This window comes from Guillardia theta (genome assembly GCF_000315625.1).
Source record: "Guillardia theta CCMP2712 unplaced genomic scaffold GUITHscaffold_88, whole genome shotgun sequence".
NCBI classification, from domain to species: Eukaryota; class Cryptophyceae; order Pyrenomonadales; family Geminigeraceae; genus Guillardia; species Guillardia theta.
The window spans coordinates 190,372-212,445 of NW_005434586.1; the positions used below are offsets into that span (position 1 = coordinate 190,372).

At 51.8% G+C, this 22,074-nt stretch overlaps 10 protein-coding genes across 10 annotated transcripts; 5 read left to right on the forward strand and 5 right to left on the reverse strand.

Annotated features, from left to right (window-relative positions):
* Positions 1–119: 119 nt before the first annotated feature.
* Positions 120–4,071, reverse strand: GUITHDRAFT_115802 (hypothetical protein; the record flags this gene model as incomplete). The annotated part of the gene is made up of 11 exons (XM_005824962.1): positions 120–126; positions 255–352; positions 399–490; positions 586–725; positions 845–900; positions 1,138–1,874; positions 1,937–2,003; positions 2,058–2,120; positions 2,181–2,232; positions 2,379–2,491; positions 2,545–4,071. The coding sequence occupies 11 exons, from the start codon at positions 4,069–4,071 to the stop codon at positions 120–122; spliced, it is 2,952 nt and encodes a 983-aa protein (XP_005825019.1).
* Positions 4,072–5,216: 1,145 nt separating this feature from the next.
* Positions 5,217–8,330, forward strand: GUITHDRAFT_165307 (hypothetical protein; the record flags this gene model as incomplete). Its single annotated transcript, XM_005824963.1, has 11 exons — positions 5,217–5,567; positions 5,759–6,454; positions 6,508–6,708; positions 6,845–6,912; positions 6,962–7,094; positions 7,331–7,384; positions 7,436–7,549; positions 7,603–7,657; positions 7,948–8,066; positions 8,163–8,224; positions 8,250–8,330. 11 exons carry the CDS (start codon positions 5,217–5,219, stop codon positions 8,299–8,301), a joined length of 1,905 nt encoding a protein of 634 aa, XP_005825020.1. The 3' UTR covers positions 8,302–8,330.
* Positions 8,331–8,950: 620 nt separating this feature from the next.
* Positions 8,951–9,367, forward strand: GUITHDRAFT_115804 (hypothetical protein; the record flags this gene model as incomplete). Its single annotated transcript, XM_005824964.1, has 1 exon — positions 8,951–9,367. The coding sequence occupies one exon, from the start codon at positions 8,951–8,953 to the stop codon at positions 9,365–9,367; it is 417 nt and encodes a 138-aa protein (XP_005825021.1).
* Positions 9,368–9,554: 187 nt separating this feature from the next.
* On the reverse strand, positions 9,555–10,557 carry GUITHDRAFT_115805 (hypothetical protein; the record flags this gene model as incomplete). The annotated part of the gene is made up of 8 exons (XM_005824965.1): positions 9,555–9,650; positions 9,766–9,847; positions 9,894–9,967; positions 10,014–10,060; positions 10,107–10,155; positions 10,201–10,276; positions 10,348–10,398; positions 10,523–10,557. The coding sequence occupies 8 exons, from the start codon at positions 10,555–10,557 to the stop codon at positions 9,555–9,557; spliced, it is 510 nt and encodes a 169-aa protein (XP_005825022.1).
* A 2,264-nt stretch (positions 10,558–12,821) lies between these two features.
* On the forward strand, positions 12,822–14,501 carry GUITHDRAFT_165308 (hypothetical protein). Its single transcript, XM_005824966.1, has 6 exons — positions 12,822–13,512; positions 13,569–13,745; positions 13,793–13,924; positions 13,991–14,153; positions 14,210–14,248; positions 14,295–14,501. The coding sequence occupies exons 1-5, from the start codon at positions 13,003–13,005 to the stop codon at positions 14,242–14,244; spliced, it is 1,017 nt and encodes a 338-aa protein (XP_005825023.1). The 5' UTR covers positions 12,822–13,002; the 3' UTR covers positions 14,245–14,248; positions 14,295–14,501.
* A 145-nt stretch (positions 14,502–14,646) lies between these two features.
* GUITHDRAFT_144537 (hypothetical protein) lies at positions 14,647–15,502 on the reverse strand (the record flags this gene model as incomplete). The annotated part of the gene is made up of 3 exons (XM_005824967.1): positions 14,647–14,781; positions 14,833–14,915; positions 14,965–15,502. The coding sequence occupies 3 exons, from the start codon at positions 15,500–15,502 to the stop codon at positions 14,647–14,649; spliced, it is 756 nt and encodes a 251-aa protein (XP_005825024.1).
* Positions 15,503–15,895: 393 nt separating this feature from the next.
* On the forward strand, positions 15,896–17,075 carry GUITHDRAFT_115807 (hypothetical protein; the record flags this gene model as incomplete). The annotated part of the gene is made up of 6 exons (XM_005824968.1): positions 15,896–15,971; positions 16,029–16,092; positions 16,143–16,195; positions 16,246–16,746; positions 16,790–16,957; positions 17,002–17,075. 6 exons carry the CDS (start codon positions 15,896–15,898, stop codon positions 17,073–17,075), a joined length of 936 nt encoding a protein of 311 aa, XP_005825025.1.
* Positions 17,076–17,107: 32 nt separating this feature from the next.
* GUITHDRAFT_144539 (hypothetical protein) lies at positions 17,108–18,378 on the reverse strand (the record flags this gene model as incomplete). Its single annotated transcript, XM_005824969.1, has 5 exons — positions 17,108–17,221; positions 17,258–17,299; positions 17,353–17,583; positions 17,785–18,023; positions 18,177–18,378. 5 exons carry the CDS (start codon positions 18,376–18,378, stop codon positions 17,108–17,110), a joined length of 828 nt encoding a protein of 275 aa, XP_005825026.1.
* Positions 18,379–18,816: 438 nt separating this feature from the next.
* Positions 18,817–20,363, forward strand: GUITHDRAFT_97063 (26S proteasome regulatory complex, subunit RPT1). The gene is made up of 3 exons (XM_005824970.1): positions 18,817–19,667; positions 19,717–20,159; positions 20,207–20,363. The coding sequence occupies exons 1-3, from the start codon at positions 18,821–18,823 to the stop codon at positions 20,222–20,224; spliced, it is 1,308 nt and encodes a 435-aa protein (XP_005825027.1). The 5' UTR covers positions 18,817–18,820; the 3' UTR covers positions 20,225–20,363.
* A 124-nt stretch (positions 20,364–20,487) lies between these two features.
* On the reverse strand, positions 20,488–21,480 carry GUITHDRAFT_77545 (hypothetical protein; the record flags this gene model as incomplete). Its single annotated transcript, XM_005824971.1, has 6 exons — positions 20,488–20,613; positions 20,661–20,751; positions 20,912–20,995; positions 21,049–21,156; positions 21,205–21,318; positions 21,365–21,480. Coding segments are annotated over 6 exons (639 nt in total), but the record flags the coding sequence as incomplete, so codon positions are not given.
* Between the last annotated feature and the right edge of the window lie 594 nt (positions 21,481–22,074).

Sequence of the window (22,074 nt, forward strand, 5' to 3'; positions counted from 1 at the left end):
AGGAGGAGGAGGAGGAAGAGGAGACTTGAAATGAAATCCAGGCAAGGAGAAGCAAGTTCTTACTCGAAGTCTTGGTCCCATCCTGGTCTGGACATCCTGCATGGGAACTACTCGATTTTCTAGGACCTGAGAAGCCCTCAGCCTCCATCCCCTCACCCCACCCTCCTCTTCTCCCTGTTCCCGACCCCCATCCCCTCCTTCTCCGCTCCGGCTCCTTCCCGCTTCTCCGACCCCGCCAGCCCCCCCCACTCCACCCCTCGCCCTTCTCCTCCATCACGTCAATGAGGGCGGTTAGAGCGACGGCCTCAGGGGTCAGTTGAGCGAGGATCATCTCCTTCCTCGCCGCCATGGCCTTCGCTCCCGTCAGCCCGACCCTCACGCACCGCCTCCTCCACCACCTGCGCGTCGATGGACGACATGAGCGTCTCGAGCTTCAAGTCCATCTTGCGCTGCAGGACACTGAGGAGAGCGTTGAACGTCATCACCTCTGCTGCTTCCAGTCAGCACTTGTCATGTTGCTTTCCTCCTGTTCCTCCTGCTCCTCCCTCTCCTTCCCCCACCTGTTTCTTCTCCCCTCTCTCCCACCCTCTTTCTCTCCTGCTTCAATGCACTTGCCTCCCACTCCTGCTACTTCTCCCGCGACTCCGCCTGCTTGATCCAGCGGCGAAAGGGAGGTTACGTTCTCCGTTAGGACCTTGTACACCCCAGCTGGAACCGGGCTCCTCCTGTGACATGCTCAAAATGTCAGCCGATGCAAGAATGATTGAGGTGATGATGATGATGATGAGGACGAGGATAATTTGGCAAGAAGAAGACGGAAGGGTAGAGGGGAGGAGCATCTCACATCAGCTCGCCGCCCTCGGCTGCAGCAGCACCAACTTTAACTTCTTGCCCAACCTCCTGCATCAAGACCGAAGAGATCAGAACGAGAATCGAGCCAGGAGGTATCACTAGCAAGCCGGCTGAAGGGAGAGAGAAGGAGAGAGGGAGGGAGTAGGGGGGGAGTGAGAATCATAGAGGAAGGAAGAAGGAGAGGAGAGAGGAAGGGTGAACGTAGGAGGGGCAGAGGACCATGGAGGGAGGGAGAAGTGCGGGAGGTGAAGGAGAGGAGGAAAGAGCAAGATCGCATGAACACACCTCAAGGGAGTGAAACATGTCCTTCAGCACGTTTGCATTCTTCTCCCTCCTGTCCCTCTTCAACTCGAGCATAGGGCTCTCCTGCACCAGCTCCTTCTCCTCCTCCCCAATCGAGGTCTCATCCCCTCCTTGCCCATCCGATGGACTTCCCTTGCTGTTCCCCATGGCATCCTCGATTGCTTTCTGATCGTCTGCCTTGTTTGCTTCCTCCTCCCCGTCGTTGTCCTCCGACACTGCTTGCAGCAGCTCGTCGTACAACACGGGCTCAGTTCCTTCCCCGAGCGTCCCCCACCCGTACATTGCTGCATCCAAGAACGCCTCCCTCTCACCGAACGTCACCTCCTCCTCCTCCTCTTCCTTTTCCTTGCTCACTCCGGGGGTAAGATTTCCTCCAAGTCGCCTCTTCAGCTTCGACCCTTCAATCCGAGAGACGCTCTGCTCGTAAGCAGTCATGTTTCCCTCCAGCAGGTGCTTGGCTGCCTCATCCAAAGCGAGTCGTGCCTCCTCTTCCTGTCGTTTCAGGGGTCCAAAACTGGTGGACAAGACCGGCCTTTCCTCCTCCTCCTCCTCCTCCTCCTCCTCCTCCTCCTTCTCCTCTGCCGAATCTTCCGTCATGATTTCTCTGGATGCCTTCCCGCTGTTGCCATCTGTACGTTTTCCAACTGTTTGGAGGACAAAATCCTCCACCTCTTTGTCTGCTGCTTTCTTTGCTTGTCTCTCCGCGTTCTCCCAAACATCTTTACATCATCAAAGAATAACATGAAGTGAGTCAGAGGATACGAGAAGACAAGGCAAATACCATCAATCTCCTCAAGGCGATCGTTCATGAAGTTGTCCGACTTGAAGAGCTTTTCAAACTCATCATCCTGTCAACAACAATGAGGATCCAGATCAGCAGCCCGAATCAAGATTGCGCTGACATCCATATTCAAGATCTTATCCAAGCTCGGCGATCCATACATGTCATCTTCGCTTGAAAGCTTCTATACCAAAATCCAAAAAACGTCTTCAGGAATTTGTTATATATCAAGATGATTAGGGACCTTATTAGCGGCAGAACCTGCAGCACCCTTGGGATCGTCCAATGCATCATATCTTCCTCCAAAAATTAGAGGAGAACGAGGAGAACGTGGAGGTGGAGATGGAGCAGCAGTAGGAGGATATGGGAGGAGGAAGACCAGGAAGGAAAGATGGAGGAAGACCAGGAGAAAGACGAACAGATTGAGGTTCACCCAACTTACCCTGATTTCGGTGATCGTAGGGGCTCATCTGGCATCCCCCGCATCGGTGCTGCTCCCGCCTCAGCCGGAGTTCGTGCTCCTCCCTTGGAGAAGAGAGCATCGAACTCATCGTCCTGCGAGAAGAACAGACGCTTTCAGAGCAGGAGGGGAATCAGCAAGCTCTCACATCCATGTTGAGGATAGAAGCGATCTCCGGGGTGAGGGGCGTGGCCTCCGTTGGCTGAGGAGGAGGGAGAGGGGATTTTCGCTTTGTCTCGACAGGACGGGGCGGCCTGAAACCTGGCTTCGCCTTTGATGGGATCAATGAATCGCCTTGATCGAAGTCATCGTCGAAAAGAGCCTCGATCGCGTCCCCTTGTTCATCTTTCCATTCGTTCCAGCGCTCTCTCGCTCGCTCCTTCCAGACCGGATTATCAACATCATGGTCTTCCTCCTCCTCCTCGTACTCTCGATTCACTTCGTCAAACTCGGACCAAATGTCATCTTCGTCCTCTTCGTCCTCATCGTCGCCATCCCATGCGTTGCCTCGTACGCCATAACGCTCCCGTGCACTTGGAGCTTCGTAACTACCTCGTCCCCGTCTGTTATCATAACGGTCAACCATATATTCTTCATCCTCTTCATCGTAGTCCTGCGCAAAAGATGATTTTTCTGTCTTCTTGATCTGTTGCATCCGATCATGCACGAGTTTAGCCATGTCTTCTGTCGACAGATCTTGTTCTTCAGACTTCTTTCGTCTGTTATCAGAGACGCGAGAGGGATTCCTCTTCTTCTCCTCCTGTTTCATCACATCAAGCACAGCCTGGTTTCGTATCCTTCTCTCTTCTTCAAGAGCTTCATTCCATTCCTCCGACAACTCTGTCGGATCCATGCTTGCTTGCGTTGGCTTTCTCCTTCCAGTACTCTGAGGTACTCGCTTCACCTGCCCTGCAGGAGCCCTTGACACATACGGATTCTGATCAGCATACCATCCTTCAGCTCTCATCTCTTCCAAGATTTCCGCTCGTTTCCTCCGCTGCGTCTCGGGGGAGTTGTTGGCGATGCGCTGCTCTCTCATCCTCCGCGCGTGCTCCTCTTCAAGGGCCTTGGAGCTTTCCATCCGCTGCCTTTGGTTCTGAACCACCTGCATCCTTGCATCGTTCTGCTTCTGGATGAAATAGCTCCTTGCGTGTCGAACGCTAATCGCTTTCCCGTTGACCTTGACCCCATTCAGCTTGTCGATCACAATGTCTGCAGCCTCTGGTGATTCGATTACGACATACCCCATGCCGGGCTTGATTAGCTTGACTTCCTTCACTCCACTGAAAGGCTTCACCAGCTCCTGCAGCTTCTCCTCCCTTGCTGCCTCTGGGAGGTTGCTGAAGAAGACGCGCAATCCCTCCTGATTGCCCATTCCATCTGCAGACATGCGCATTGAAGAACTTGGCCGCCAAGTGTTTTTTCTTGGAGATCTGTTCCATCCATTCTTCAGGCCGTACCCTTGATTGATGCAGATTTCCGCATAGTTATGGAATCCTCTTGACGACTTAGGAGCATGAACCGCAACAATGGGCTCAGTTGACTGGAGTGTGACATAATTTACAGGTTGCCTCAGGCTAGCAACATTCTTTCTGTTCCCAAAACTTGGAAAGTTGTTCACGTATGACTCAGATGCAGAGGAGAAGATTAATACCAAGAGAAATTTCCAATACATTCACCTACCAAAGGGTATGGTTAGAACTCTCGTTCGAAGTTTGAAAATTCTAGGACTTGAATTCAGATTGTTCTTGAACAAGTGCTTCAATGATCCCGATGGTGATGTGATGTGATGTGATGTGATGTGATGTGATGTGATGTGATGTGATGTGATGTGATGTGATGGTTGGATCAACAGATAGGAGAAAGAGCCATAGCAAGAAAGGGAGACTCGTTGAAGCAAAAGCAATAAGGGTTCAACGAATGCTGTGGAATCTGGGCGAAACCCATTCCGTGGCAGCGCGTGCAAACAGAGGGAAAGGAGTTGGGGCTGAAGGGGAGCCGGGAGAGGAAGTAGAGAAATACGGCACAGCAAAAAAATGGAAGGAGAAGAATGTCGAAGTGCGGAGATGGTGAGCGAGGAAATGCTGAGAAAATTATGACTGAGGTCGAGGGAAGCTGGAGAATTCTTGGGGGAGGGGAGGGAGGGGAGGGAGGGGAGGGGAGTGAAGGGGTAGGCAGGAGGAGGGAGGAGGGAGAAAGAGGTTGATGTGTCACAGGAGCAGCTCAAGCTTGTTCCCAGCGCATGGCCTACGATCGGGCGGGGGGCGTCAACTCAATGCGTCCTTGTCCTGCATGGACGGAAAGGGTCGTTTCAGGCCGTTACGGTAGTTACTCTCCACTCGCCGGGCGGCCGGCCACCGGGGCCCGGGGGTGACCGTCCGGCTCAGCTTGCCGGGGCCGGCCCGCCGGGGCCGGCAGCTCGGCCGGAGTCCACCTCCCCCGAGCCGCGGGCCAGGCCCCGGGCCCCGCCGCCCCACTGTCAGCGGGGGGGCGACTTTCGGACGCCGCGGGCTGACCAGGCGAGTCCGGCGGTTCGGCACACCGGCACAGTGCCACTGAGACTCAGAGCGCCGGCCGCACGGCCCGTGCCAGTGCCATGAGAGGTCCGAGCCTCGGCTGAGGCTGCGGCCGCCTGACTGGCGGCCTGCAGCCGGGCGGTCTGAATACCCGGCCGCACTCAGTGCCGGGCTGTGCCAGTGTGACTACTCAGTGCCGCACCGGACTCAGTGCAGCAGCAGTGCAGCAGGCAGTGCAGTGTGAAGTTGGGTATGTGAGGGGATGAGGCGTGGGCACGTGCCATGGCGAATTCGATGGGTAGGAATGCGTGAGGGAGGGGAGAGGAAGGAGGAGGAAGGGAACAAGAAAGGAGGAGGAACGGAAGGAGATAGGAGACATGTTCCTGGCGACCAGGATGACGATGAAGGGGATGGATTGAGGCAGGGAGGAGCAAGAAAAGTGGCCAGAAGGCTGGAACGAAAGGGAGGGAGGGGGACGGCAAAGGTGCAAGTGGAGGAAGAGGAGGGCGAGATCGACAACGGGATGGAAAGTCTGTCTCGAAGGGCAAAGGGGAGGAGAAGAGAGGCCAAGGAAGATCGGGAAGACAGGGGAATCAGGGACCGTCGCGCAAAGCACTTGGAGGAGGCGGTCACGACAGCAAACAGGACGGCAACAGTAAGATTCCATCAGGCGCTCAAACTGCATCGGCAGCTTACCGTGTGAAGCCTGCTGCCCCTGCTGCCCCTGCTGCCCCTGCTGCCCCTGCTGCCCCTGCTGCCCCTGCTGCCCCTGCTGCCCCTGCTGCCCCTGCTGCCCCTGCTGCCCCTGCTGCTCCTGGCCCAGCATCTTCACTGCCGCCTCCGAAGTCTTGGGCTGACCTCGCCAAGAGGAGCGTCCCGGTAGCTAGCAATGGAGAGGCCGAGGGGCATGTTGAAGCGTCAGCGAGGAGTGAAACCAGTGCTGAGCCTCAGGACAAGGACAAGGAGGGAAAGGAAGAAGTTGGGGGGGAAGGGGAGCAAGAGAATCAGGATGCAGGAGGCGTCGAAACTGCTGAGGTTAAAGCGCACAAGCCTCCAGCATGGGGAAACGGAAGTACGACAGACAAGGACGTGCTGTTGAAGATTGAATCTCTCTTGGACCCTTCGCTACATCTCGAACTGCCTTCTCGACAACCGAGGGGGATGGTGAACATGGGGAACCTCTGCTTCATGAACGCTGTCTTGCAGAGCTTGATCGGGTGCCGGGCGTTCTTTCAGCTTCTCCATGGCCTGCTGAACTCTCACATTCCTCGCGAGCTGAAGACGCTCTCCAGCTTCGTCAGCTTGGCTTCAGAGTTTGTTGAGCTCGAGACTGCTCCCCCTCCGTCACAAGATGTCAAGGACGCCAACAAAGAAGCAAAGGAGACATCGTCTACAGATGCTGCTGCTGCAGCCGTTCTAGTGAGGAGTCTCAAGAGCTCAACGCCCTTGAATCCGGGTTATTTTTTCGATCTTGTCAGCACCTTTGCTCCTACAGATCCTGTCAGGCCAGGACGAGGAAAGGCGAGGCAAGAAGACGCGCAGGTGCACACTTGGAAGTCTGCTGCTCCTTAGGACTTCTGACGTTGTCGTGGTAGGAGTTCCTTTCCTTCCTCTTAAATTGCCTGCATGATGAGTTCGTATCGTTCGAGAATCGAGTGTTGAGCGCCGACGGCAACGGTCCGAACGGGGGTTCGGGGGAAGATGGCGGGTCCTCTACGACGGGAGCAGATGCAAGTCCCGACGACGACGACTGGCAGGAAGTTGGTGGACACGCCAAAGTTACCTTTGTCCGAAAGGTTTACCTCTGCTCTGCTCTGCTCTGCTCTGCTCTGCTCCCCCCCTCCCTACCCTCCTTTCCTCACGCCCCCCCTTTCCCTTCCTCTTCTGCATTCCCATTCCCTTTGCATGTCCTTATTGAAGATACTTTCCTAGTTGAATATGGAGACTTCTCCCGTCTCCAAAATATTCGGAGGACAGTTCAGGACAACAATCCGCTACAGGTGGGACTTTCTCTGAACTCTCCTTCCTCCGTAGCCTCATACGCTGCAGCTCTACGAAGGCCTCTGCCTCGTTAGAACCTTTCCTGTGTATCAACCTCGACATCGCTATGGAATCGAGCCACAAGGACGTCAAGTCCGTAACCCTGCATGAAATCATCAGCTCCTACTTTAAGCCGGAGAAGGTTAGAACCTCCTCCTCAACCACCACCACCATCACCAACACCAACACCTCCTCCTCCTCCTCCTCCTCCTCTTCCTGCTCGTCCTCACCCCCTTCCCCTATTGATCCTCCTGGACCCTCTCGTTCCCTCCTTTTTTCCTTCTTCCCCCCCCCCCCCCCCCCCTCCCCCCCACCCCCTATCTTCCTCTTCCTCCCCTTCCTTGCAGTTTTGCGACCTTCCTCCATGACCACGTGCAGTTGGACGGCGTCGTCAACGGATGCCAGGAGGGGAAGGCGCAACGGCATGCTCAGGTATGTGCCTAGACTGAAGACGATGCTGCTGCTGCTGACGGGAGATGAAAGATCGAGAAGGGACCAGACGTTCTTGTCCTCCATCTCAAACGATTTCGCTTCGACGGCGCGTCAGCCCACAAGATCTTAACGCGAGTCTCTTACCCGGATACGCTCTCACTCGAGGTTGACCTCTTGTCGCTCCCTCAAAGTCCGGGAGGTCTAACGGATCATCTCAGGAATACTGCGTCAAGGGAGTTGGCCAAGACTTCCAGCATTACAGGCTGGTGGCTGGTGAAACCCCTCTCTCCCTCCCTTCTCCCTCCCTTCTCCCTCCCTTGTCCCTCCCTTGTCCCTCCCTTGTCCCTCCCTTCTCCTTCCCTTCTCCCTCCCTTCTCCCTCCCTTCTCCCTCCCTTCTCCCTCCCTCCAACACTCAACCTTGCTCCTTGTCTGTCTGCCCCTCTGCCCCAACCCTCCCCCGCAACCCCCCTCCCTCCATGGCTGTGCTCGTCCCCCTGTGCTGCTGGTTCCCCTCCCTCGCCTCCTCCCTCGTCCTCCCCTGCATACGCTGACGGCACGGCAGTCGTCTCCCATCACGGCAGCAAGATGCATCATGGGCACTACACTTCAATGGTGAGGCAGCCCACCGGCCAGTGGATCCGCCTCGACGATCACAACCTGGAGATTGTGCTCGAGCAAGAGGTGCTGCTGCTGCCCTGCTTACTTTCCATTCTCCTCACCTCACCTCTCCTCACCTCTCCTCCCGCTTTCATCTTAGTCTTGCTCCTTCCTTGTCAGTCCTCCTCTGCCTGCTTCCATCCACTCAGTCTTCTCCCATCTCCCCCTTGCCCCCCTCTCAAGTGGCTCACTAACACTGCCCCTCAGGTGCTGGACGAGCAACAACACGCTTACCTGCTCATGTACGAGAGATGTGTAGGTTCTAAAGAATGAAAGCATACGAGTCCGACCCCCCACCATCTTGTTTCCTTCACTCTCATGCCAGCCTGAGGCTGGCCGCCGTGAAGTGTAGCCCAATGCTGACACGGCACCTCCGAGTCGGAGCACCCGGCATTGCCGGGCCGGGGCCGGCCCGGGCGGCGGCCGGGGGAGTCCGATGAAGTCTGCGATGACTGATCGGAGGCAACGCACAACTGAGAGATTTTCAACTTTACTCAAATTTTAAAACTGGGGGGGATGGCGGGAGGAAATGAATGAGGAGGGAGAGTGAAAGCGAGAGAATGAACTGTGAGAGGGAGAGAGATTGAACTGTGAGAGTGAGACGTTTCTACCTCCTCCTCCTCTTGTTCTTCACGCGTGAAGTTCCGACAAAGAAAGGATGCAACTGTGACTGGAATCAAGAGCCTTCGATTCTTAGCTTGCAAGGTCTGTCCATGATTTCATCCAAAATGCCGCCAAAAAGAAATCAGAGCATGCCTGAAAAAACATGGCCGACACCTCATCAACCATCTCTCAAGTTCATGGCCAAGAGTCGTGTCCTCGAGAAGGTATGAACGAAATTTCCTTCCTTTCAAACGACGAGACTGACCGCCATCTTGAAGCCGCCGCTTCCAAGCAAGCAAGCAAGCATGCCCAAGGAGGTGGGCATGAATTTTCACAAAGGGCAGGCACCGTTACCTATGGTGAAGTCACAGTATACCTCTGTAACGCCTCATGCGGCGGTCGGGGCGCATAGGAGGGGGACCAAACGCTATCCGAAGGGGAACGGGAAGGTAGAAAGCAGGTTTCAGCACGAATCAGACATGCTGGTTTGTTTCATGAAGAAAGAGAGGGAGCTCTTTCAAGCGAAGAACGTGTCTTGCCGCAGATACCCGTGGGGTGGCTTCGTATCGCAGGAGAAGGACCCCGATGGGAGTGGGAGGAGTTCCAACCGATCCGACGACGTTCCGGTAGTTCGTCCAATGTGCGACTTTGCAGAATGGGAGAATGCTCAGAAAGAGAAGATGAAAACGTTTACCTCGAGCCAGAGATCCAGAGACAAGTGAAGAGCTCGTGCGATCAAACTACTGTGAGGTTGCACTGCTTGGACTGAAACGGCAACGATTCTCCCAAGTATTTGTTGGGCAAGAGTTTTGTTGGATTAAACAGGAGTTTTCACTGGCTTTATCTCTATGAAATGGCTCACCAATGATCATTTGCAAGAATACATGTGAAAGAAACATACAGCATATCTTAATCACTGCTAGCGACAATTTCTGGTTGAACATTCATACTTGAATCTTGGTCAGGTGCAAGCTTGAGGAAGATGATATCGTCCAGTGGAGTTTCCTGTAAACTTGCAAGTGAGTGACAAATCCAATGGCGCATTGAAAGAAAATTTTAAAATTTTCAAACATCCATCCCTCATGTTACAAAGGCACTTCAATATCTCCGTGGCACGAACCTGCGTTGACTCGCCTTCTGAACACGGATCTGGTACGGGCGCTCCAAATCCTCCGAAGACGACAATATTCCCATCAATATACCTGCCAGGTGAAGTGAGGATCCTCAATGCCTCATGCTCATAATCACCCATAGCCATGAGCTCCACGAGGTGAAGGAGCATGATTTGATGATACGTCAGCCTGGCGAAGGTAAATGAGAGTCTGATTCCAATCCTGGCAATCAGAAGGAAACAGAATCAGTTCGTACCTGACTCCATCTCATTGGCTGCGCTCGAGTATCCAGAATGTATACACCTGGCGCATCTGTCACTTGAGCCTCATCCAGCTTTTTTTCACAAACCATCGTAAAGACAGACGTCTCTCGCAGCTCTGCCACAAAAGGCTATGATCTAACCCAAATATCAATCAAGGTTGCTGTCTCCATAGATGTGTACCTTGCGACCGATCGCAAGCAGTGTACAACCTCCCCTCGGCGAGGGTATTGTTCCAACAACATCGTCATGCTTTGTCCTGTACAACAAAACGTCAAAGCCACTTAAAAACATACGAACGAACAAGATGTTCGAAAAAATTCTGCATACCATGTCATGTTGCTTGTATCAAAGCTATGGAGATCATTGAACTTTTGCGGTCTAACACATGCCAGTCAATCAACTTTGTCACTCCTTCTGAGAGGAGAGAAGTACGTTAAAGTTCTTCCACCGAAAAGAAAGATTTTGTTATCAATAGTCACGACACGATGGACAAATCTCGCACTTGGTATTGTGCCTTTCACCTCTAATCGACTCCATTTCCTGACAACACAAAGGTGAGTTGTCGTGGCGTGACATCTTGGTCGGCTCGAAACCATACCAAGGAGTCTGAGAAAAGTCCAACTTCCAAAAGTCTGCTGGAAGAGTCGTAGGAAATCTGAATGGACCATCTCCGCCTCCCACACCACCAAAAACATACGCGCAATCGCCGATTATACTCATGCTGTGACTTGATCTCGATGAGGGGCCCTCCCCTTCAGTTTCAGGCTTCCAAAAGCTCCACGTCTTGACATCTAAGCAATGTAGATCGTCGTAATATTGCTGTCCATTGGACCCCCCAAATATGATGGCATGTCGGTCTTGGTAGACCACGCACGAATGTCCAAACCTCTGAATACCACGTATCAGTTGTCAAATGCATTTGACACTTGCACTCACCTTCTCAGGATAAACTCCTTGACAAGATATTTCTTGCCATGTCATCTTGGAGCAATCAAATTGAAATACATCATTCAAAGCGCCATTCCCTTCCCCTCCGAATACAAGGAAAGAGTTTGTATTCAGAACAACGACGGAATGTCCCCAGCGAGCAATGGGCCATTTTTGATCTTGTTCGCGATTGATGGCCCTCCATTCCATTGATTTTAGGCAGAACAATTCTTTGTAAAGTTTCCGCCAGCTTGTTGTTTGTGTCAGGAACAACAGCTTTGATCCCAGGTCTCTCGCCGCAAGGCGATACCACAGTCGCTCGTCAGTGACAATAGTCGCAATTCTTCGGCAGCATGATGCGCAAAGGCCAATGTAGTCACATGGGAGTCGCGCCATCACCAAGTCTATCAGCATATCTTCGGGTATTTCAAACAGAATCGAATGACTGTCCACAGCCATCGGCTCGCTGGGTTCAGTCATCAAACAGAATCCTGCCAAGCTTTGTGCATATCCCCTGGGTAACCATGTCAAAAGATCAATGTTATCATGCTAGCACCTTGCATTTCATGTGAATCTAATCTATCATATCCGACTGCATAGCTTTTGTGGGATCTTGCCACGAGTGTGACTAGGTGCTCTCAACCAACTCATTCAGGGCATTTTCTGTCGGATTCAGTCTCAATTCTAACCTTCCTGGCTCTCAGTGCTGTGTGTACCAGCTATCTCAAGTCATTCGGTTCCCTCCTGTTTCCTCTCCTTTCGTGATCGGGGTTCCCTGCATTTGGAAGCCATTCCACATATCTGTCGAACGCGATGGGATGGATCAATCCCGTACGGTTCCTTCGCTCACCCTCTCTTCTCCCTTCATCGCCTCTCTCTCTCCTCCTCCTCTTGTCGGCGGTTATCGCGTTGCTTCTACCATGTTCCCTCCCTCCCTTGATTGCTCCCTGCATCCACCTCCTCATCTATCCACCACCCCTACCCGGCACTTTCGATCTTGGCGATGCACCACCCACCCCTATAGTTGTATCCCTACCCTCAATGTAGGCCCGTTCCCTACAGCATTGATGTACCTCACTTGGTCCAAACAATTTCCTATTTCATCATATATAAAATATCCCTATTGGACCTGGATTCCTTCAGTGCCGAAGTCCTCCTACCCCCTACTCCTTCATCAGATCACCCCACCATTTTCATGACCCCACCCCCTGAGCATGAGCAGGGTTCCCACCTTCAAAGAACCGGTACCCTTTTTCGGACAGGCCTTATCTTCCCTGTACCCACCCATCATATGTGACACCCCTACTTTTCTATATGCAGTACCCCAGCATTTGAGAGAATGGCTCTCGTCCTGTCTCCATCCACCCTACCATATGGGACAATACTCAGGCCATTTGGGGTTCTGTCGAAAATGTGGAGGGTTCCTGTTTCGAAGGGTAGGGTGATACAAGTACGGGTCATTTTGTGATAATCTGAGAGAATTAAGGTATGGTAGTCATTAAACCCTACCCCCAAATGAATTCAACAAGGACCAGGCTGTGAACTGTGTGGGGTGGGTGGGGATAGACCCGTGCTTTGGTCGTCGAAGGGGGCGGAGAGGTATTCATGGTGGGTAAGGGTCTATGAAGTGGGGGTTAATCATAGATGAGTTTTGAACGGACAATATATTGGGGTAGGGGTCACTACATGTGTCGGGCGTCAAAGGTCATTTAGTTGGAAGATGCATGGTGAGGGTATTGTTCAGTACGGGTACTTTTACGGATGGATGGTTCAAGGGGGTGTAGCTTTCAAATGTAGGGTAGAGGTGAAGCGTTTAAGGGTAGGGGTAGTAATGGGGATTTCTACAAGCTCAGGTTTGCTTTTGAAACTGATTTGAAGTAGGACATGGCGGGGCTATGATGAAGAGGGCGATGGAAAATTGGTGACGAGGAGACAGCGCAACAAACATGCTCCGACAAGGCGCAAAACATTCATAACGATGCGAAGTAGCTGATACCATGTGGATGTTGAACGCGTTGGAGGCAAGTGTCATGACATCTGTTCCATCAAAGAACCATGGGTTTATGCGATGAAGGGACGCATAGGAAGATGAGACACCTTCGAGTGATCCCTCTTATCTTCCTGCTTCTATTGCATGTGGTGGTTGTCGAGGCATTTTCCCTTAGTCTTGGGAAACAATCCAACTCGACCAGGATCTTTGATCCCTTCAAATGGTTCAGATCTTTGAAAGGGAGCCGATCGGGGGGTTTAGAGTTAAATCGCGCGAACCGTTTGGCAGAAGGATTGAAGCATTCCGTTCGCTTCCTAGAGTCAATTGCTATGAAGATTACAAGGATATATGAATATCGAGTAACGATGCCATTATCGAAAGAAGATTTCGATCGGGGTAAGATGTACGCTGTTGTGAAAATGTCCGAACGTGAAGACGACGGCAACGGAGGACGGGTAGTGAACATCCTCAGCTTCGGAAAACAGGTGCACAAGCTCTATGGTGTCGGAATCCACTGCCGGAAGCAATACAATATTGCTCGTAGATTGCCGAAATGGGTTCAGATGACCATTAGTGTGAGTACATGCCTTTGCTTTGTCGTGTTGGAACAAAATGTGATACATGCTCTCAGAGCTCCATTATACTCGAAGAAGAGTCTTGGCACTTTGATCACCATAACTTGACCATTGTTGATCTGCGCATCCCGAAGCTGCCGGGGTTCATTCTTCATATCACTTCTGTTCAAAAAGAGGGGCATGGCGCAAGCAATGCTCACAATCTGACGGAAACCTTACTGGCAAAGCGAGAGGTAATTCTATCCTGGTATTTGATCGGAATCTAATTTTGATGTTGCAGATTGTAAATATTGATATGACCGACATTGAGCAGTCTTGTTTGAGAAATACTCAATGCAAAAACAATTCGAACACGAATTTCGCTAAGATTGCAGACTCAAATTACAGTGGCCCCCTATCTACTTCTTACAAGGTGCCCAAGAGACTTCGTCTTCGGTTTTTTACATTGCTCAAACGCTTCTTACTTGCTTCTCTGTAGGTGGTTGCTGTGCACTTTCCGTACTTTGGACTTCAAGACACAGCTGAGTCCCTTATCAAGGAACATCAGACCTCCTTGTGCGTCTTTCCCTTGTTCAATCACTTTTCCGCAACACTGAACACATTCATGGAGCAGATTCCTGAAGACCCACAAGCTCATAATGGTGAGCGATCGTTATTCTGCGCTTGTTATTTTGACTGAACTTCTTTCGGAAAATAGAACTCCTGGGTCGAATGGAATGTGCTTCCGTTTAGTGAGGTATGCATGATATTTCTTGTTGACAAGTCTGAGAGAATTACGAAAGATCGAAGAGATGTTCATCACGCAGGCTCAGCAACAAGTCACCACTACAAAACATTCTCCGGCCGATACTCTCCGAAACACGTCTCAACGTGAAATTTAGCTTGGTATTGTCGCCGTCATGTTGTTTTATGCTCTTGATGCTTTGATTCTCTGATGATCTTAACCAGAAAATGGTGTCTGTCCCTGCGATGAATGATTACTATGTCTTATAGCATCCTCGACTCCAAAATCCTCGCACCTGCGAATTCCATGCTCGTCGAGTGGCGCATGGCAGGGTCGTGGCCAAACAATTCGCCTGAACCAATGCATGTTTTGCTTTTGCTCCTCCCACTTCCTGTCAAAGGGATCAGAGCTCAGAGAGAAGCAAACGACCTCTCATTAATGCAATACTTGTCAATCATTTCAATGATCTTCCGTTGCCTGGAGTCCTCTGCAATGCTTCTCGGCGTTCTGCCATCCCATGTCGTCTCATGGATGTTCGCTCCATGCTGAAGACAAGAGAGTCATACCATACCAACACGCCCATCGGACTCATCTACCTGGATGAGAATCTCTGCGATCTTAACATGCTCCTGCTTCACCCCATGCGCAGCCCAATGCAATGCTGTCCACTGGTTCCAGTCTGTATGCCTCGTAAGAGGCAAGGACTGGCAGAAAGGAGCCCTCGTTACCTTGCGCATTCACATCGACTTGATGATTCATCAGCAGTTTCACCGCATCGACCTTTCCAAACGCCGAAGCGTAAATGAGCGGGGTAAAGTTGACCATTGGCAGGGAATCCCTCTTGTTCACATCTGCTCCCTGGCCGATCATCTCCATCATTTTACCCGTCCTTCCCTTGCGGCATGCCCAATATAGTTTATCTTGTATCCTCTTCCTCCGCTTCTCTTGGTCCACCCACAAGTCTGACTGGGGAACAGAAAAGTTCATCATCCCTCCAATAGCTTTCTTCCCGAGGTTGAAGAGTATCGGAATGGGCCCAGCTAGCAAGGATTCATCGTTAGATTGCTTCCTCCCATCATCCCCGGACTTGACGTTCTCAGCATCAGCTACTAGCAATCGGCTCTTGCACCCAACAAGGTCAAACCTCGGCCTGAAGCAATTTACGCTGCTAGATACCCCGTTCGTGAAGCAGACGAGCGAAAACAGCACCAGCTGGGCTAGAAGATGCCGGCAAGGACAGGAGAGGCCGATACTATAAGATTGCATGAATCCCCGTGATCTTCTCCTCCCTCCTCTCTCTCCCCCCCCTGTACCCATGTTCACCACCTGTGGTCGCATCGCCGTCCCCGCCATAGTCTCCCGCATACCCCCTCTGACCCCTCACCAACCGTTACAATTTCCGTTTTCCCCGTTACATCCACTCGTGTTCTTCGCTCGCTCGACAACGGTCAGATGGCGCGAGACGACGGGCAGCCATGGCCTGCGAGGAGGAGGACGCTAGAGGGATAGGGAGGTAGAGGAGCCGAGGCTTCCAGAAGACGTGGATCAGGTTGTGGAGAAGAAGTTGCACAAGCACTGGATAAGGAGAAGGACGCGGAGAGCAGGAGACGCTCTGCAGAGCAAACGCGGAACAGCTTCCAATCGGCTAAGCTGCTCATCATGCCGGGCTGGCTCGTACACATAGAAACAGAGAACGGTGGGCTCACGCCCGATGATATAGAAAAGATTAAGTCAGGTGGGTTTGTCACAATTCATGCCTCTCTTCTGCGTAGTGCTGACTAGGCTGTCGCAGAGGTTGTTCGCTATGGAAAATTTAGGGATGTCAGTTCATCGATGTATGACCGACAAGCAGATAAGTAGGAGATGATTTATTTTTAGTTTCTCGTTTCTGAATTTTTTTCTGAAGAAGAAAGATGGTGATCGAGTATGAAAACCGAGTTGACGCCGAAGATGCCCTCTGTAACCATGAAAATGCAGCACTTATGAGAAGAGGATTGACTTTGATTCAGGTGGAATGCATGCGACAGAAATCGCAGACGGAGTATTCTTGAAAGTGCTCATAGATGCCCAGAAAGATCCGGATCCCAACGACACCATGAATAGCCATGACAACAATCAACACGGGTTGCCGAGGGACCGCTACGGGTCCAAGGACAACCATGGCAGGTCAAGGTCTCATTCTCGAGGAAGGAGAGACAAGTACTCGCAGCAATCTCCACGATCTCCTCCGAGGTTCCAAGAGCGTCCAAGGGACATGAGGGCTCAAGGGTACAGGGACGAGGAGAGGCCCTGGCACAGGGATGATGCGAGGGACAGAGAGAAGGACAGAGAACGAAACCGCGACCGTGATCGTGAGCGAGACAGGGACAGAGATCGGGACCGGGACCGGGACCGGGACCGGGATCGTGACAGGGACAGGGACAGGGACAGGGACAGGGACAGGGACAGGGACAGGGACAAGGACAGGGACCGAGATAAGGAAAGAGACAACAGAGACAGGGATCGTGATCGTGATAGAGATCGTGATCGTGATAGAGATCGTGATCGTGATAGGGATCGAGATCGTGATAGAGATCGTGACCGAGATAGGGATCGCTTCCGGGACAGGGACCGAGACCGATCCTGGGAGGAAAGGGATCGTCATGGCATGCGAGGGAGAGAGCATCATAGGGATCGCGGATATTCGCACTCTCAGTCACCGAGGATGTGATCAAGACCCAGGTGTGATGCTGATCCAGCCTGATGCACGCGGCCATCCTATTCAGAGACTAAGGCACTCCTACCAGCCGAAATTATTAGAGAGCTTGAGAAAAACGAGGTCACAACATACGCTCTCTAATCGTTCATTGAAAATTTATAGTAACAGAATTTTCAATCTTTCTTCTTCGGTTTGAGGGGCATGGTATCAGTGGTTGGATCAATGCCAACTTCGATTGCTCTCTTGATCTCCTCTTCCTGTGCCTTCTGCAGCGCCCTTTCTCGCTCCTGCTGTTCAATCTCTTCAGATTCCTTCTTTCTCACCTCTGCTTCCTTGACTTGCTCGGCCTTCATCCTTTGCCTCAACTGAAGGTTCAAGTCATCAACTGCCAAGGGGGACGCAACCAGTCAAGACGCACCTCTGCATCCTCCATTTGTTGGAACTCTCTCTCTTTCTCAATCTTCTTCTGAGCAGCCTTCCTTTGTACCTCCTCGTACTTCCTCCGCGCCTGCTCCTCCGCCGCCCTTGATGCCTTCAGGATTCGGTCCCTCTCCATCAAGGCCTTGCTCTTGGACTGCTCCGTCACTCCAGAACCTTTGTCGGCCTTCATCACAGCAGCAGAAGCAGCTCGCCTTTCCTCCGCGTCCTCCTAAATTGCAATGAAGAAGATTCAGTAACAGCACATGATATTCAGAGAAATTACAATCCGATCACTCATCTCTTGGACGCGGATGACTGACTGCGCCCTCCTGACAGCATCGGAAGAAGCCAGGAAAGCTTGCTCTTCTGCATCCAATACCATCCTTTCCACCCCGTTCTCCGCTGCTTTCAAGGAGTTTGGCCAGCAAACCTTCCTCGCTGGTTCGGCGGCAGAGCCCTCAGTCACTTTGCTGTGAAATCCCGGCATGCACTGACCATTGGGGTCAGGAACAAGTGGCGATTGGATTTTGTCCATAAGAGGCTTCCGCTTGGCTCGGTCAACTGTCGACTCTGTTTTCTGATTCGAGCTTTTATCTTCCTGGTACGGTTTGACATCCACTTTGATGACCTGCTGCAGTTTTTCGACCACAGGCTTTACCTCATCAATGTCTGCATGAGCGAACACGGGGAACAAGGTGCAGAACATGAAGAGTAGGGATCGAACAGCGATTTGAACAGCAAGTCTATCCGATCTCCATGTCAGCTTGTCCAAGCAAGGATTGGATACACAAGAGGTTTTGTGCTTTATAATTTCTGACTCACCCGACGCCACGATTGAATTTTTTTTGTGCTTTGGAAAGAAAAATGCAGGAATTTGGATGTTTCTTATCTTATTGTTAGCCTCACTACAAATCAAGTTTGGCAGTCTTGCCATCGGAGTAAAACCCAACGTAGTGCCAAGATTTGCCAGGAACAAACAACATACCAGACTGTGAAGGAGCAACCTTCCAGGCATCATCGCCATGTTCGTTTTTACCTCCTCGCCAGATCACATGAATCACAAACGCTCGTGCTCGCCCTCGATACCTTGCTCCCCCTCCCCCCTCCCAGGGCTCTCGCTCTCTCCGACATCTCTCCTTATGAGGCTTGTTTTAAATGTTTTTAAAATTAAAATCAACTATGAGAGAGAAGATCATATATACATTTTATACAGAAACAGGTTCTACCGCACTATCAATAATACAACTATATTTAGTTCAAAATCTCCTCAGTTTTAAATGTTATTTAGGTTCTTAAAATATTTTTCTGGCATTGAGTTTTAAATCGGACACCTGTCAGTCCAATCTAAACCACAGGATCTACCCCTCCTCTTCAAACCCCCACCCCCTATTGCATCATCTTCTCCGAGAACATATCGAGGGTATTTTGAGTACCCTACCCCGAGTTTCCAGACCAGGAGCGCCGCAATGGCTAAGGGAGAGTGCCAAACGACGAACCGTGGGGACTATGCCTCGGATGACGAGGATGAGAAGCCAGTCCAGGCTCTTGATGAGGAAGATATTGAGCTGCTCAAGACGTATGGACTTGGTCCCTACACGAAGTCTATCAAGGAGTTGGAGGAAGACATCAGCAAGATGAACAAGCGAGTTAACGACATTCGAGGTGTGAAAGAGTCCGACACTGGCCTCGCTCCTCCGAGCATGTGGGACGTTGTTGCGGATAAGGAGATGATGCAGCAGGAGCAGCCGCTACAAGTTGCGCGATGCACGAAGATCCTGAATGCAGGGCAGGACGATGCGAAATATATGATCAACGTGAAGCAGATTGCGAAGTTTGTTGTCGGCTTGGGTGATCGAGTTGCAGCGACTGATATTGAGGAAGGCATGCGAGTTGGAGTAGATCGCACCAAATATCAGATTCAGATCCCTCTCCCACCTAAAATTGATCCAACTGTCACCATGATGCAAGTTGAGGATAAGCCCGACGTGACATACAATGATGTGGGAGGATGCAAAGAGTCTCTGGAAAAGCTGCGTGAGGTTGTCGAGCTTCCTCTCCTGCATCCCGAGAAGTTTGTCGCTCTCGGTATTGATCCTCCAAAGGGTATCCTGCTTTATGGTCCTCCTGGAACGGGCAAAACCCTTTCAGCACGCGCAGTTGCGAACCGTACGGATGCCTGTTTCATTCGAGTGATTGGCAGTGAGCTCGTGCAAAAGTATGTTGGTGAAGGTGCGAGAATGGTCAGAGAGCTTTTCCAGCTTGCTCGTTCGAAGAAGGCCTGCATTGTGTTTTTTGATGAGGTTGACGCGATAGGTTCGTTGTTGCCCTGGTTTCTTTTGTGCATGCTGAATCGTTCCCTCAGGTGGTGCCCGTTTCGACGATGGAGCTGGTGGCGACAATGAGGTTCAGAGGACTATGCTTGAAATCGTGAATCAGCTGGATGGTTTCGATGCAAGGGGTAACGTCAAGGTCTTGATGGCTACGAACAGACCCGATACTTTGGATCCTGCATTGCTAAGGCCAGGAAGAATGGATCGCCGTGTGGAGTTTGGTGTTCCTGATCTTGAGGGGAGAACAGAAATTTTCAAGATCCATTCAAGCAACATGAACTGCGACCAGAACATTCGTTTCGAACTCCTCGCGCGCCTTTGCCCTAACTGCACTGGAGCAGACTTGCGATCGGTTTGTACTGAGGCAGGAATGTTCGCCATCAGGGCCCGTCGAAAGCAGATTTCCGAGAAGGACATGCTTGATGCCATCAACAAGGTTATCAAGGGATATGCCAAGTTTTCTGCAACTCCCAAGGTGAGAATCGCATGCCTTGCTTGTGTAAACTACTCACTTCCTTGCAGTACATGGTTTACAACTAAACATTTGGACTTCTGTCAATCGAACGCAACTGGTCCTGATTTGACACTTTGCCAAGTTGCTGGGTGGTGTTGCTCTCACGTGGGTTTTCTTGGTTGTAGTTACTGATCACCGGAAATATTCATTGAATTCATGGAATTGAAGATGATTGGCATGCATTGGTGATGACGATGAAATTATTTTGGAAGAATGTTTCATTGTTTGGGAAAGAGATACGTGAAATAATATCCAGTCTGTACCTTGCCAGAAGCCAGACATGGAGCACTTAGCCGTTGTATATCTTTCTCTCACTAGGAGGCAGCCTCTCAACTCTAACAGCAGCAGCATAAGCTCCGTGCTTAGTGTACAGCCACTCGTGCAAAGATTCCATCGTCTTGAGAGTTTGCGCGTTCTGCAAGTCTTGTATCACGACAGCTGAAGAGTCAAGACATCACTGACCTGCTTCACGCCCTCCAATGACTTCGCCTCCCTCTTCCCCCTCTCCTCTGCGATCTCGATGCCTTCGTCTGAAATCCCAACAAATCGCAGTCTGTACTGCCAGCATTGCGCCTCTCCGCACCATCGACCAGGAGCAGAGCCTTCGATCGCACCGGAGCTGGAAGCGAAATGAATGACCTCAGGAGCTCAGGGTGGAGGTAGGGAAGAGTCGGGAGGAGGAGGGAGGGGGAATGTTTGAAGAAGCACCGAACCTTTGAGCAGGAGGCAGCGCAAAAACCCACTCAAAGATGGCCTTGGTGCGGTTCAAGTGGAAGTCGGAGGTGACAACCAGTAGCCTGTCGTTTGCAGTCACAGCCTTCGACCCGCTCCTCGCGTCATAGCTTCTCACCTTCTCCATCCTCGGATATCTGAGTGCATCACGCGGGTGAACCAAGCATTCCCGATGGTGTCCCATGCCTGTGCCTCCTGCACGATGTGCTTCGCGTCCACCCCAGCCCTTGCAAGCATGTGACTGTGCAGCTATCTCCTTCTCCTCCTGCCCAACCTGATCAGGTACTGGGCGGAAGCAGAAGCTTCAGTGACGGGAAAGCCCTCGGAGTCAATGACACTTGGCGTGTGAGCAGTGCCAGCACTTGTAGTAACGATCCTGAGCTTCTGACTTGTGTGCAAACATGAGTGCGATGCTTGCCAGTGAAACATCCTACTTCTTGCCCTTGCAGCACTTGTAGAGCTCGGCAACAGCGTCGCATCGTCTCTTCGTCCATTCCGGCAAGGAACCGTCTTTACTCTGAGGTCCTCCACCGAGAACCACCACAGCATCGTACCATTCGCAATCTGCATTCACAACCAAGTCACCTTGACACGTCTCCTTTCGATGCCCCTACCTGTCGTACAGAACTGAGTCTCCTGGGTGATGGACTTGATCCCTCTTTTCACGCTCTCTGTGATACTCTCAGTCAACGCGTGACTCTTGTCCTGAGCCATGGCAGGCGTGAGTATCTACGAGGTGAAGTGCTAGTGCATGACCTCACTACTGAAGTGTCGAGGGTTCAAGGCATAAACCATGCAGCAAGTCAGGCAGATGAGCAGGACGAGGAGGTGCAGCCATGAAGTTCGTCTGGATGCCTCGAACAGCCTCCTCCTGCCCGCCACTCCCACCATCTTCGCGCCTACCTCCCCACTCGTTCCCTGCCCGGCATGCTGGCCGGGTGCTGGCTGCAAAAATCAACTACTAGCTGGTTTGCCTGGCGCCGCCTGGTCATTAGAGGATGGCGATGGCGGTATCGGTCGCAATGGTGGTGCTCGAGCTCATGGCGACGCCAGCGGGAGCCTTCGTTCGTGCAGGAGGGCTCCTCCGTTCCTCCCTCTGTTACGGGCAGACAACCTCACATGCTCGCCATCTCTCCAGCTTCGC

Coding starts and splice junctions, on each gene's coding strand:
- GUITHDRAFT_165308 (XM_005824966.1), top strand. CDS start 13,003: ATGGGTTTATGCGATGAAGGGACGCATAGGAAGATGAGACACCTTCGA. Junction 13,746..13,792: donor CCTTACTGGCAAAGCGAGAG/GTAATTCTATCC, acceptor TTGATGTTGCAG/ATTGTAAATATTGATATGAC. Junction 14,154..14,209: donor AGACCCACAAGCTCATAATG/GTGAGCGATCGT, acceptor TTCGGAAAATAG/AACTCCTGGGTCGAATGGAA.
- GUITHDRAFT_97063 (XM_005824970.1), top strand. CDS start 18,821: ATGGCTAAGGGAGAGTGCCAAACGACGAACCGTGGGGACTATGCCTCG. Junction 19,668..19,716: donor TGATGAGGTTGACGCGATAG/GTTCGTTGTTGC, acceptor TCGTTCCCTCAG/GTGGTGCCCGTTTCGACGAT.